Here is a 12,820-nt window from a genome sequence, read left to right on the forward strand (position 1 = left end):
TGATGCTCCTGGCATGATAGGTGGCCAGGCATCAGATCAGGATGCTCTTGGGGCTGTGAGTGCCCACGGAGCCCAGGGCATGGGATTACAGTGTCCCTGCCACTAAGGTGCCTGTGATCACAGTAAGGACACGATGGGGCTGGGGGCTGCTGTCTGGTGACCAAGAGTCATTGCCAGCTTCATTTAAGGACACCTTTATTGCTTCAGTACTGTGCAGGGGACAGTACTGCCTATGGGGCTCGTGGCAGGGAATATTCAGGGCAAGCCCAGGATGAGCAAGGGATGCTGGAACACACACAGTCTGTGGCTGTGGGCAGCGCTGCTCCTCTCCATGTCCAGCCACACGGGCCCTGCCGCCAACACTGCCTTTAAATAAAAAATAAAACCCCCTGGGCTGCTCATTAGGCAGTGCTGGAGCCCGGGGCCGTGTCAGCTCCCATCAGCCAAGCTGTCCATCTCCCCCACGCCTCACACCTGCACGGCTCCACCGCCACGTGCCCGAGGTGGTTTTAGTGCAGCTGGGTCCCAGCACCGTGCCTCAGTTTCCCCACAGTGCGACTGCTCTGCTCCCCTGGCCTGGGTTTGGGGTGACCATGACCTCCAATGTAGGTGCTGACCTTGCTTGGAAGGCCGAGCAGCACCATCTCGGCTCGCTGCTGAGTCGCTGTGGCAACGGGAAGAGACTGGCACTGTGTGAGTATTAGGGCTGGACCAGCAATGGGAGGTGCTGGGCACGGGCACTGGGGGATGCTGCATGCCTGGGGGGCAGCCAGGGTGGCTGACTGGGGCACCAGCAGCTCATGGGATGGATGGATGGATGGATGGATGGATGGATGGATGGATGGATGGATGGATGGATGGATGGATGGATGGATGGATGGATGCAGGGATGCAGGGATGGATGTGTGGGTGCACGGAGGGATGGGTGGATGGGTGGATGGGTGGATGGATGAATGCAGGGATGGATGCAGGGATGGATGGATGGATGGATGGATGGATGGATGGATGGATGGATGGATGGATGGATGGACGGACAAGCTGACACCCTGGTTATTGCCCTCCACAGCACAAAGCAGAGTGGGTGCCCAGGGCTGTGTTTGGGTGGCAGATGCACGCCAGGCCTGCTGTCTGGTGACACAGGGGACAGCTGTGGGAGCAGCCAGTGGGAGCAGGGTACCAGAGGGAGCAGGGCTGTCCGTGCTGGCACTGGGGTGGCACAGTGAACCGCTCGTTAGCGGACAAGTCTGGTGTGGTTACGGTGATGTGCGTGTGGGCGGCCCCCGCTTTAGGCTGCCTCCTCCCCCCACGAATGTGCTCGCAGAGATGACAGATTTCATGCTAATCCACATTTATCCTGCCCTAATTACGCTGCGGGAGGTGAGGAGCGAGCGCCCAGACTTCCATGCCAAGGGCTGGCATGTGCCCACCCCTGTCCGATGCTGCTAGCTGGGACTGGCACTGGCGCTGTGCCCACTGCCACGGCGCCAGGGACAGGCAGGCGACCTCAGGGTAGCACCTTGCATGGCACCTGGCACCCCTGCCGCAGCTGGGGGGCGCTACCTGGGCACCCACAGGTGGGCACTGGGTGGTGTCACCCTGAGCTGCTGTGCCTGGGCATGGTTGGTGCAGCATCGGGCTGAGCTGTGGGCAGGTGAGGCCGTGCCGGGCCGTGCCACGCTGTGCCAGGCCGTGCCAAGCCCCTCGTGCCGTGCCCATCCGCCACGGCTGCGGCAGAGCAGCCGGTGTCCCATGCCGGCAATGCGCCGCGCACACACAGCACTTTAAATGTTTTATTTGGGGAAAGTGCTGTCGTTAGCAAGCATTAATTATTAAAATCGGAGCCATCTATAAAACATGAGTGGCCGCACGCGGGGCTGCGGGTGCACGGGCAGGGCCGGGCACGGTCCCGCCGCACGCCCGGTGTGTGCGGTGATGCCGCAATGGCCCCTCGGCCGCGGCTGCGGGCTCCTGCCGCCAAAGGGCGGGCAGAGAGTGCCACGGGCTGGGGGCTGCGCTGGGCACGGGCAAAACTGCGCTAGATGAGTGTTTGGGTGAGGCGGTGGTCTCCGGTGCCAGCCGCCCCGGTGAGGGGTGGCAGCAGGCAGCAGGCAGCGCCGAGCTGTTTTTAGCGGCTGCCGGTGCTGGGGAGCGGGCGTGAAGAGCAGCCGCCGCGGCACCGACGTGCCATTTTTAGAAAGCGGCGAGTTTTGCTAATGATGCCTGTGAGCGGAGGGGGGGCTGCCCTGGCACCCCCAGTCCCTGCTCCAGCACCCCGCTGCCAGCCCTGGCCCTCTGCCCTCCCCGCCTGGCCCTGGCACCTGGAACCGGGGGCACCTGCACAGCCCGGGGCACCCCTGCACCCACCTGAGGCTGTGCTGGCCCTCGGGGAGCTTTGGTGGTACCTGGGCAGCTTCAGGGGCCCCTGGGAAGCTTTGGTAGCCCCTGAGGACCTCTCCTGGTCTCTGAGGAGCTTTGGTGGCCCTTGGGGAGCTTTGGTGGTCCCTGGGAATCTCTGCTGTCCTCTGGGGATATCTGCTGGCCCCTGGGGAGCTCTGCTGTCCTCCAGGAGCTTCACTTTACCCCAAAGCCTTCCAGGCTGTAAGGCACATCTGCTTCTCCTTTCTCTGTCCCTGAAACAGCACTGGCATTTATCTGGGGAGGCTTGGCCCATCCCAGCACCCACCCAGGACCAGTGCCAGCCACACCCCAGTCTTGGTCCTGGGTCTGGTCCTGGTCCTCCCCCTTGGGGACAGTTCTCTCCCTGAGCTGTCACCCCGAGCAGCCTCCCTGCACCCTGGTCCCTGTGGCTGCAGGTGCTGCCAGAGATCCAGGGGACGCCCAAAGCTCTTTCAGTGGGGAGGGGACTCAAACCCTGATGCCATGTCACCACTGTGATGCAGGAGTAGGCTGTGGGAAACAAGGCCCCTTTCCCCATCAGGGCTCCAGGCAGGAGAGCCAGCCCTGGATGTGACAGGGACCAAGCCAGGGGAGAGGTGCAAGGCTTTTTGTGCTGTCGTTGGCACAGGGACAGCCCAGATCAGGAGCAGGCTGGCCAGGGACAAGCAGCCACGGCCAGTGGTGCCCAGGCAGGTGTGGGGCAGCCCTGTCCTCACACACAGCGTGGTCACCGAGCTGGCAGAGCTGTGGCACTGCGAGGGACACTGTACCTCACAGTGGTGGCCGAGCTCAGTGGCTCTCTGGCTGTGTCCCTTGACACCTTCCCGGGCACAGAGGTGCCTTGGGACGCCTGTGGGGACCGCAGCCCTGCCACTCATCCCAGTGAAGGGCCGGGGTGGCCGTCAGCAGCTGCACCGCCTCCTTTTGTCTCCCCCTTGCCCCCCACCGGCCCCCCGAAAGGAGGGATGGGGTTTATTTGGCCCCGTTGCCGGGCCGACGTGCGCAATTATCGCTGATTGCCTGGCGGTTGCCATGGCGATGGCAAGCACGCAGGGATGCGGTGCCGCGTGGTGCTTGAGTCACGGCCACGCTGAGCACCCCCCGCTGCACCCCACTGCACCCCACTGCAGCCCACTGCAGCCCAGCACGGACACGCTGAACGTGCATCCCCCTGCACCCCAGAACAAACGCGCTGAGCACCCCCCCCGCACCCCCCAGCACTGCCTGGGCCCCCCTCCATCCCCTGCACCCTCCCGAGGCACGGGGATACAGCCAGATGTCCCCCAGCTGAAGCAGGGGGTGTGTCCCCCACCCCATGTCCCCCATCTGAGGCAGGGGTGTACAGCCAGGTGCCCCCAGCCCTGGCAGCCCCACACTGGGCTCACTGTCTCCAGAGGTGCTGTAGGAAAAATAATCACCCCAAACCAGCCATGGCATCCCACATTCAGCTCTGGGGTGTAGTGGGAAGGGGGTGGGACATGGCACTGTAAGGACAAACGCCATTGGGGTCAGCAAAGCTCATCACCCCAAAACGGGGCATGGAGTGGGCCAAGATCTGCACAGAGTCAGGAGCAGGAGGGGACCAGAGCACAGTGAGGGGACCCTGTGGCAGGAGACAGCTCCAGGAGGTGACAGGTGCCAGCCGGGGTCAGGGGACAATGGGGAAGTGCCACCACATCCCTCACACTGCCAGGCAGTGCCAGGCAGCCCCGGGGCACAGGGTGCCTGCCGGGTAATGGTGGCCTACGCTCGGGTCCCCGCGAGGTGCAGAGATTAATAACCCTGGAGCTCTGCTGCCAGCCACAATGATTAAACTCTTGATTAGAAGCTCAAACTACAGTGCCCTGCAAATTCCCCCTGCTCTCACACACCCTTAATCACCCAGCACGGGAGGTGATAGGCCTGGGGCTGGCAGGGCTCGGTGCCACGCAGGGGACGGGCACTGGGAGTGCCCCGCTGGCTCCCTTGCAGTGCTGGCTGCTCTCCAGTGAGCAGAGGGGACAGGCTGCTGTGGGACCCTGGTGTCCCCTATCCATGGGTGGGAGAGGGCTGTGGGTCCCGTGACTGCACGGCCACACCCTGTGGTGGCTGAGGACCTCAGGAGGTTTGGGGGGTGGGGGTTTGGTGGGGGCAGGGGCGAGAGGGAAGAGGGGGTGCACTTTAGAATCAGCACCATATGGACGGCAAATGCCAGCGTGTGGCACGCAGGCCTTGGGGGGGCTCTGCACACGTGGCTGCACTGTGAGGAGTGGGGGGTGAGGGGGCTGGGGAAGGGACTGGTGCCCTGTTGTGCCCCGGGGACTCTGTGCCCACCCCGGGCTGGTCCCACACCTGGGCTGTGGGCAGAGGTAAGAGAATTAGGGTGGCTGATTTCTTGTCCCTTTCTTGTTCCTTGCCCCGGCACAACCCTGTCATAGGGAAGTGAGTAGAGCCTTTGGCCCTGCTGCTGGAGGAGAAGTTGCCTGGGTTCCCACTGGATGATGGCACAGAGGCAGGAACGTGTGTCTACCCGTGTCCTCATGGTGCCTTTTAGTGCCCTCAGGGGGCAGATACCTGTGATGCTGAGCCCACGCTCAGCTTTGCTAAAATCCTGCTCCCATCCCATCCCATCCCATCCCATCCCATCCCATCCCATCCCATCCCATCCCATCCCATCCCATCCCATCCCATCCCATCCCATCCCATCCCATCCCATCCCATCCCATCCCATCCCATCCCATCCCATCCCATCCCATCCCATCCCATTATCCCATCCCATCCCATCCCATCTCATTAACCCATCCCATTATCCCATCCCGGCCCCCGGGCTGTGGCGGAGTCCCAGCTCGGTGACAATCCCCGGCCTCGCCCCCCGCGCTCCGGTCGGTCCCATCGCCACGCGTGACCCGTCCCCACGGGCGGGGCGCGAAGTTTGGCGGTGACGTCAGGGGAGGGGCGGGGCGTGAAAGGGGGCGTGGCCCCGCGGTCCCGCCCCCCCAACTTGCCGCGCCGGGCGCGCGGGGCCGCGCCGCGACGGACCGACGGCTGGGCTGGGATCGGCTGGCATCGCTGGCAGCGGCGGGGATCGGCTCGGCTCGGCCCGGCTCGGCCCCGGCCCGGCGCGGGAGGGCGGGCGGGAGGGGCGCGCTCCCCCCGAGCGGCGGCCCCGGGCCGCGGCCCCCCGTTGCGGTCGGAGAGGCGTGCAGGTGAGCGCCGCGCCGCGCCGGACCGGGGGCGAGGGGGGCCGGGCCCGGCGGGGGGGCCGTTGCTGGCATCTGTCACCGTCTGGCCCGGGGCTGTCCCCAACTCTCCTCCCCACCCCGGGGGCCCGGGACGTCCCGACGGGGCCGCGCGTATCCCTGTCCGGTGCGTGCGCGCCCCGACGGCCGCCCGCCGCCGCGCTGCCCCCGCCGGCACCCGCGTCCCGCAGAGCCCGAGCCCCGACGGGCGCCGCGGGCACGGCGAGCTGCCGGAGCCCGGCTCCCCCCGCGCCTCCCCGCGCGCCCCCCCCGGGCCGCCGCTGTCCCGGTGCCGCCCCCGTCCCCGCGAGGAGCCCGGAGCACCGGGCCGGCACCGCGGGAGCGGATGCTGCCGGGGAGCCTCTCCCCGTGCCCCCGCCGCCGAGCATCCCCTCCCGGACCCCGCACCTCTCTCTCCCGCAGTCCGCTCCCTTCCCGCTGCCGCAGCGCTCCGAGCCGGCCAAACGCAGACCTGCCTGCGGTGCGCGGCCCGGGCTGTCCCTCCGCACACCCCGGCCCGGGGCCGGTGGGGCTCCCCCAGCCCTGTGTGAGCCCCAGCCCGGCCGCTCCGCGGGCAGCGCCGGGCCGGCCGGCCCCTCCGCCTCCCCTCCGCCTCCCGCTGCCCGCACTGGCAATATTTCGGTCCGTCTTAGCCCGGCTGCGTTTTCTGCCTGTCCCCGGTACATCCTTCCCCCGGGACGTGGGGGCGGGATGGCAGGGGAACCCCCACGGACATGTCCAGGGCAGCTGCAGGTGCAAGCGGGGCTGCGGGTGAAATACCAGCCGGTGGCGCCTCACGCCGTGGGGCAGAGCGGGGGGTCGGGGGCTGGGGGCCCCGCTGGCGAGGGCTGCACGGCTGCGTCATCCCTCCGTGCCATCCCCACCCGGCCACCCACTTCCCCGCTATTGTCTTACACCCGCTGTTGCTTCTGCTCCCAAATTAGACTCTTGGAGGGGGGTGCTGGCTGCGTGCGGGTGCCAGCGCAGCACGGAGCCTTCCCCCCGGCACCCCGGGGAGGGAGAGGGAGCCCTCTTCCCTTTGCCCACCTCTTGCCTGGGTGCCCCTGCTCCGGGGGGGTGCTCTCACCTGTGGGGGGCAGGTGCTGACCCCGATGTTGGGCTGGGTGCAAGCCTCCCTTGTGGGGTATCCTCGGTGAGCTGAGCCCCTCGAAGCCAGCCTGGGGCAGGGTAGGATGGCAATGCTCAGCCCTGGCAGGATGGGTGGCCACTAAACCAACGGGAACTAATTTAATGAGCGCAGATTAGCTGAGTGCTCCCATAGACAGCAATAAAATCCCAATATATCATCCCACCCCAGTCCCCTTCCCAGCTAATCCTGGCACTGTGCCCCCAGTGCTGGCAGCCTGCCCGTCCACCAGCCAGCCCTGCCCCTGATGATCTGTGGCACTGAGCCCACCGCCCCTCCAGCAGCTGCCAGGACAGCCCTCATTCCCCTTGGCCGGGCACAGGGGCGCGGCAGAGCTGGTGTCGTGTGGCATGGGGACACAGAGGTGCCAGGCAGGGCATGTTTGCTGAGAGAGCTGCTGGGATGAGTCAGGTGGAGGCTGGAAAATCTCATCCAATCTGGGGCACCAGCAGCGATGTCCCATGGGTGCTCTTCTTCTCTTTTGGGACTTGGTGCACGCTGAGCAGGACTGGGGCAGGTGCTCTTACTGGGTGTGGGCTCTCCTGGCAGGACCCTGCCTGGGTGCCTTGCAAGCTGGGAGCATCCATCCTGTGGGCATCACTCCAGCAGGCACAGAGGCAGATCAGCCCCAAAGGATGGAGGCAGGAAGGAGCATCCCCCATTCCCTGGCTCACCGCACTCACGTCCCACCCAGGTTTGGGTCCATCACCCCAGGGAGCACTTCAGTGCACGCCCTGGGTGCTGCAGGCAGCACGCCTCCCTCGCAGGGCCTGCCCAGCAGGGATGGATGGGGCTGTGCACCTGCAGGTGGGTCGGGTGCTGCCGGGTGCTGCCCGTCCCTGCCCCCTCCCAAGGATGTGCCGCTTTCTGCATCTTCAGCTCCCATTGCCATAGCAACAGGCTCGGCGCTTGGGTACCCGCGATGCCGGCTCCCGCATCCCGCATCCCGCAGCCATCCTGCCCGCAGCCCTCGCCACCGGGCCCTGCTGGCACGGCATGGCACGGCACGGCACAGCGCGGTGTTTGGGGAGCTTTAGCCTGGGCAAGGGCTGCCTCCAGCACTGTGCCAGCTTCCCATCACAGGGTCCTGCTCAGGCCCACCTGAGAGGGCTGGGGGGCCCCAGGCAGCTCTGTCATCTTCTGAGCCGTCAAAAAATAATTTCAGCTGAAACTTCCTCCCGCTAACACGGTGGGAAAGGGGAAGAAATCACTTTATGTGATCAATTTTTTTTTTCTGGGAAGCATCCAAGAAGGATCTGGTTTTGAAGAGTTCCCAACAGGGAAGCAAGGGGCAAAGCATCCTTCCTAAAGGGCTGGAGAAGCTGGCGTCTGCCAAGGCTGGTGTCCTGACTGCTGCCTGTGGCACCTCCGAGCTGCAGTGCCACCTGCCTGGTGCCACAGTCGGGGCTGGTTGGGGATGGCAAGCTGAGACTGGTGTAACCCACTGCACATGTGACAACGTGTGACAATGCTCTGCCTGGGGAGGCCCCATCTGCTGAAATGTTACCGTGGGCAAGACTGGGCTGAGGAACAGGAAAGGATCCGTTCACCTCCACTTGCCTCCCCAGTGGGTGCTCCAGGCACTGTGCTAACCCTGACTGCTAATTAATCATTAATAATCCACCAAGAGGGGCCGGAGGGGGAAGCTTGTGGCTGTGCTGGCAGCCTGAGCCCGGGCAGAGGCTGGATGCCACGGGCAGGGATGCCCATCGGTGGGGCTGGGCACACGGCGGCTGGCAGCAGCTGCAGAGCACGAGCAGCCGCTGTGCTCAGGTTCCACATTAATGGGCACAGCTTGGGAGGGTCTGCTGTGGCTCCAGGGGGGTGGCAGTGCCGGGGCACTCACTGCCTCTCCCTGCCCTGCCAGCACCGGGCCCTGCGATGCCGTTTGGCTGCGTGACGCTGGGAGACAAGAAAGATTATAACCAGCCGTCTGAGGTGACCGACAGATATGACCTGGGCCAGGTCATCAAAACGTGAGTTGGTCCCTCCACGGCCCTGTGGATGCCCTGGGGAACCCCAGCCACCTGTGTGGGGCTCTTGGGGTGCTGAGGAGTGGCACAACACTGCCTGTGGGGGCTCTGGGGGTGCTGGTCCCCAGCTGGGCCGGGATCACAGGGTGTATTTTGGGGTGGCTTTACCCTAATTAGTCCCTCTTGCTCGTGGGTTGCATGTGGGATATTCACAGCTAGCTCCAAAGAGGGCAGTGAGCTTTTCCTCTGCTGCTGGCTGCAGCTGGGCAGCTTCCCATATCCCTCCCTCCTCCCCTCAAGATTTGCAGGGATTGCAGCAATTCCACACGATCCTGGCTCCCTGGAGCATTTTGTGAATCAGGAGGGCTCAGCTACAGCAAAGGAAAGGCAGATGTCACTTGGGGGGCAGTGGAGCACTGCACTGCTCCTTCCCCCAACTTTTATTGCCGTGCTGAGGAACCTGTTAGGATGCACTCCAAAAAATGAAGCCCTAACACCCTTTGAGAGAGGGCTGACCGCGAAATAGGCACCAGAATTTTTCCATCAACTTCCAAAACACCTGCTTGGACAGAGGTCACACCTGGCAGGGTCACACTGGGTGGCAGTGGGGACCTCGGTGCTCTCAGATTTTTGCTCCATCCTCTGGGCAGTTTGTCCCAAAGCCCACAGGTCACTGTTCCCCCTCCACCCAGGGCAGTGGCCGTGAGGGTTTCAGGGCAGTTGGGGGGATTGGAAAGCCAATGGCTTTGCTGGAGCAGTGCCAAGTGCCCCCCGGGGCTCCCCTGCAGCTGCAGCCTGGCCATGGGCTCAAGCGCCATGAATAATAGAACAGAAACGCTGCAGCTACCGACACATCTCCCTTTCTTTCTCCCCGACTGCTGTGCTGATGTTAATGTGGGTGTGCTGCTGTTCCACCTTGGCACGAGTGGCTTCACCGGGGGTTTTACCCCTCCTGTCCTGAGGATGGGGCTTTTTAACCAGCAAATTCTCCCCCTTCCCTATCAATTTGCTCCTTCCATATCAGTTGCCTCTCACTGCTGTTTTTTCTTCGCCTCCAAAGTGTTTTTGAGCCACAGCTTTCTTCTACTTCTGTGGCATCTCCCCTGACTGCTGGGATCTGGGGGAATGCTGGTGGGCCCAGGGACCACCCAAGCACCCCAATCTCATTGGTGCCCAGGAATGGGGTGATGTCTGGGGGTACCCTTGCAGGGAGGAGTTCTGTGAAATCTTCCGGGCCAAGGAGAAGACGACGGGGAAGTTGTACACCTGCAAGAAGTTTCTGAAGCGGGATGGGCGGAAAGTGCGGAAGGCAGCCAAAAACGAGATCATCATCCTCAAAATGTGAGTGCTGGGGCTGGAGGGGATCCTGTGCTACTGGGCAAACTGGGAACTCCCATCCACGCCCCTGGCTCTCTGCAGGGTGAAGCACCCCAACATCCTACAGCTGGTGGATGTCTACATCACCCGCAAGGAATATTTCATCTTCCTGGAGCTGTAAGTTTGGGATATTTGGAAGTGGGGAGGGGGTGGCCCCGCCACGGCTGGGTCTCGGCAGAGCTGCTGTCTGCAGGGCCACTGGCCGGGAGGTCTTCGACTGGATCCTGGACCAGGGCTACTACTCGGAGAAGGACACCAGCAATGTCATCCGGCAGGTGCTGGAGGCTGTTGCCTACCTGCACTCACTCAAGATCGTCCACAGAAACCTCAAGGTGGGTGGCGGGGGGGGTAGGAGCACCCATGGGTGCTGCCATGCCCCCCCTCCTGGCACTCACAGTCCCTGTGCCGGCAGCTGGAGAACCTGGTGTACTACAATCGCCTGAAGAACTCCAAGATCGTCATCAGTGACTTCCACCTGGCCAAGCTGGAGAACGGGCTCATTAAGGAGCCCTGTGGCACCCCTGAGTACCTGGGTGGGTGAGAGCCAGCCGGGTGGGCATGCAGGGGCGGGCAGTGCTGGGTCTCAGCAGGTCCCTGCTGCTCCTTACCATCCATTCCTTACTACCTGCTGCTGCACCTCCCATTCCCATCACCCTGGGGGCTGATCCTGGGTGCTTCCAGTGGGTGCCTCCCACTCCCCATCATGCCAGGGCCAAGAGGCTGGGTGGCTGGGGACCCCGGGGGATGGTTTGGTTGCTCTTTGTCTCTGGCAGCTCCGGAGGTGGTGGGGCGGCAGCGGTACGGGCGGCCGGTGGACTGCTGGGCCATCGGCGTCATCATGTACATCCTGTGAGTGTGGGCTGAGGGACGGGGTAGCTGCAGGGGCTTGGGGCTGGGGCGGGACTGAGCCCCCCACCACGTTCCCCAGCCTGTCGGGAAACCCCCCTTTCTACGAGGAGGCAGACGAGGATGACTATGAGAACCACGACAAGAACCTCTTCCGCAAAATCCTGGCTGGGGACTATGAGTTTGACCCGCCCTACTGGGATGACATCTCGCAAGCGGGTGAGCCCCACACTGGGGGGGGTATGTGGGGTCCCATGTTGTCCCCTACCAGCACTGACTTCTTCCCCTGTGCCCCCAGCTAAGGAGCTGGTGACACGCCTGATGGAGGTGGAGCAGGACCAGAGGATCACGGCAGAGGAGGCCATCTCCCATGAGTGGTGAGCAGCAGCAGGGTCAGATGGGGAGCCAGGGGGGCTGGTAGGGCTGGTGGCTCACCCCTCACTGCCCCTCCAGGATCTCTGGGAATGCTGCCTCTGACAAGAACATCAAGGATGGCGTCTGTGCCCAGATCGAGAAGAACTTCGCCCGGGCCAAGTGGAAGGTGGGTGTGGGTGTGCCGTGCCTCCGCGTCCCCTCTCAGCCAAGCCCCACCGTGGGGCAAAGAGCCTGGTGGCGCTGCCAGTCCCGGCCCCTCCGCCAGCCCCACACCCCCCGTCTCTGCCCCGCAGAAAGCCGTGCGAGTGACCACGCTCATGAAACGCCTGCGGGCGCCCGAGCAGTCGGAGACGGCGGCAGCCCCGGCCCCGGCAGCGACCCCGGCCCCGGCAGCGACCCCGGCCCCGGCAGCGGCTCCGACCCCGGCAGCGACCCCGGCCCCGGCAGCAACTCCAGCCCCGGCAGCAACTCCAGCCCCGGCAGCGACCCCGGCCCCGGCTACCACGGCAGCTACCCCGGCAGCTACCACGGCCCCGGCGGCGACTCCGGCCGCCGCCCCGGCTCCCGCCGCCGCGGCCGCGGAGCCCGCGACCATAGAGCCCGCGACCGCCACCGACACGGCCCCGGCCCCGGCCCCCGCCACGGAGCCCGCAGCCCCCTCCGCCACCGCCCCGGAGCCCGCAGCCCCCGGCACGCCGCCCGCCGCCGCGCAGCCCCCGGCCCCCGGCACACCGCCCGCCGCCACATCTACCGAGGCCGGGGCCGCCGCCGAGCCCCCCAGCGAGCAGAGCGGCTGAGCGGCGCCCGCGCCCCCTGTACATAGCCCCGGCATGGCCCCCCAGCCCCGCCTGCGCCCCCTTTTCTACGTGCCCCGCCGGAGAGCCGGCCGCGGGGCAGAGCCCTGCATGGCGCCCGTCCCCCCGTGTCCTCCCAGCTCTCTCAGTCTGTCCCCCGCCGCCGTCCCCTGCCCCGGGGATGCCCAGAGACGCGGGGCAGCCCCGCTCGGCCGCACGCCCCGCAGCGCCGGGGGGGCGTCCCCAGCCCCCCGGGACACGCGTGCATGTGCGGGACCGCGGGCGGGGCCGCCCGGGACGGAGCGGGGGCCGTCCCGGAGACCCTCTCTCCGTCCCGGGACCCCCGGGGGGGAACACGGGGACCCCCGCCCGGGGGCAGCCGCACGGCCCCCCACGCGTTGTGCCTGGAGGACCCCCGGTGCCCCCCCGTGCCCCCTCCCCGGTGCCCGCTTCCCCCCTCGCAGCTGCATGCCTGCAGGGCCGGCTCTGCCCGCGGCTGCCGCCGCCGCCCCGCGCCCCGCCGCTGTATCTCTGGCAAATAAAGACCCCGCTGAGGACAAACTGAGACAGCACCAGCGCCGCCTGCCCAGTCTCTCTGTGGGGCCGGGGGGCGGCCGCGCCTGCCGGCAGCGCGGCGCTGAGCGAGACGCGGCGGGCTGGAAGCGGCAGCGCTGCTCGGGCAGCGCGGGCAGC

At 65.7% G+C, this 12,820-nt stretch overlaps 1 protein-coding gene across 1 annotated transcript; it reads left to right on the forward strand.

Moving 5' to 3' along the window:
- Window positions 1-5,505: 5,505 nt before the first annotated feature.
- On the forward strand, window positions 5,506-12,692 carry CAMKV (CaM kinase like vesicle associated). Its single transcript, XM_058031706.1, has 12 exons — window positions 5,506-5,582; window positions 8,630-8,738; window positions 9,945-10,076; window positions 10,155-10,229; window positions 10,306-10,444; window positions 10,525-10,645; window positions 10,886-10,961; window positions 11,041-11,177; window positions 11,257-11,335; window positions 11,412-11,499; window positions 11,627-11,863; window positions 11,933-12,692. Exons 2-12 carry the CDS (start codon window positions 8,644-8,646, stop codon window positions 12,128-12,130), a joined length of 1,377 nt encoding a protein of 458 aa, XP_057887689.1. The 5' UTR covers window positions 5,506-5,582; window positions 8,630-8,643; the 3' UTR covers window positions 12,131-12,692.
- The last annotated feature ends 128 nt before the right edge of the window (window positions 12,693-12,820 follow it).

The sequence above is a fragment of the Melospiza georgiana genome, chromosome 11, assembly GCF_028018845.1.
Source record: "Melospiza georgiana isolate bMelGeo1 chromosome 11, bMelGeo1.pri, whole genome shotgun sequence".
NCBI classification, from domain to species: domain Eukaryota; kingdom Metazoa; phylum Chordata; class Aves; order Passeriformes; family Passerellidae; genus Melospiza; species Melospiza georgiana.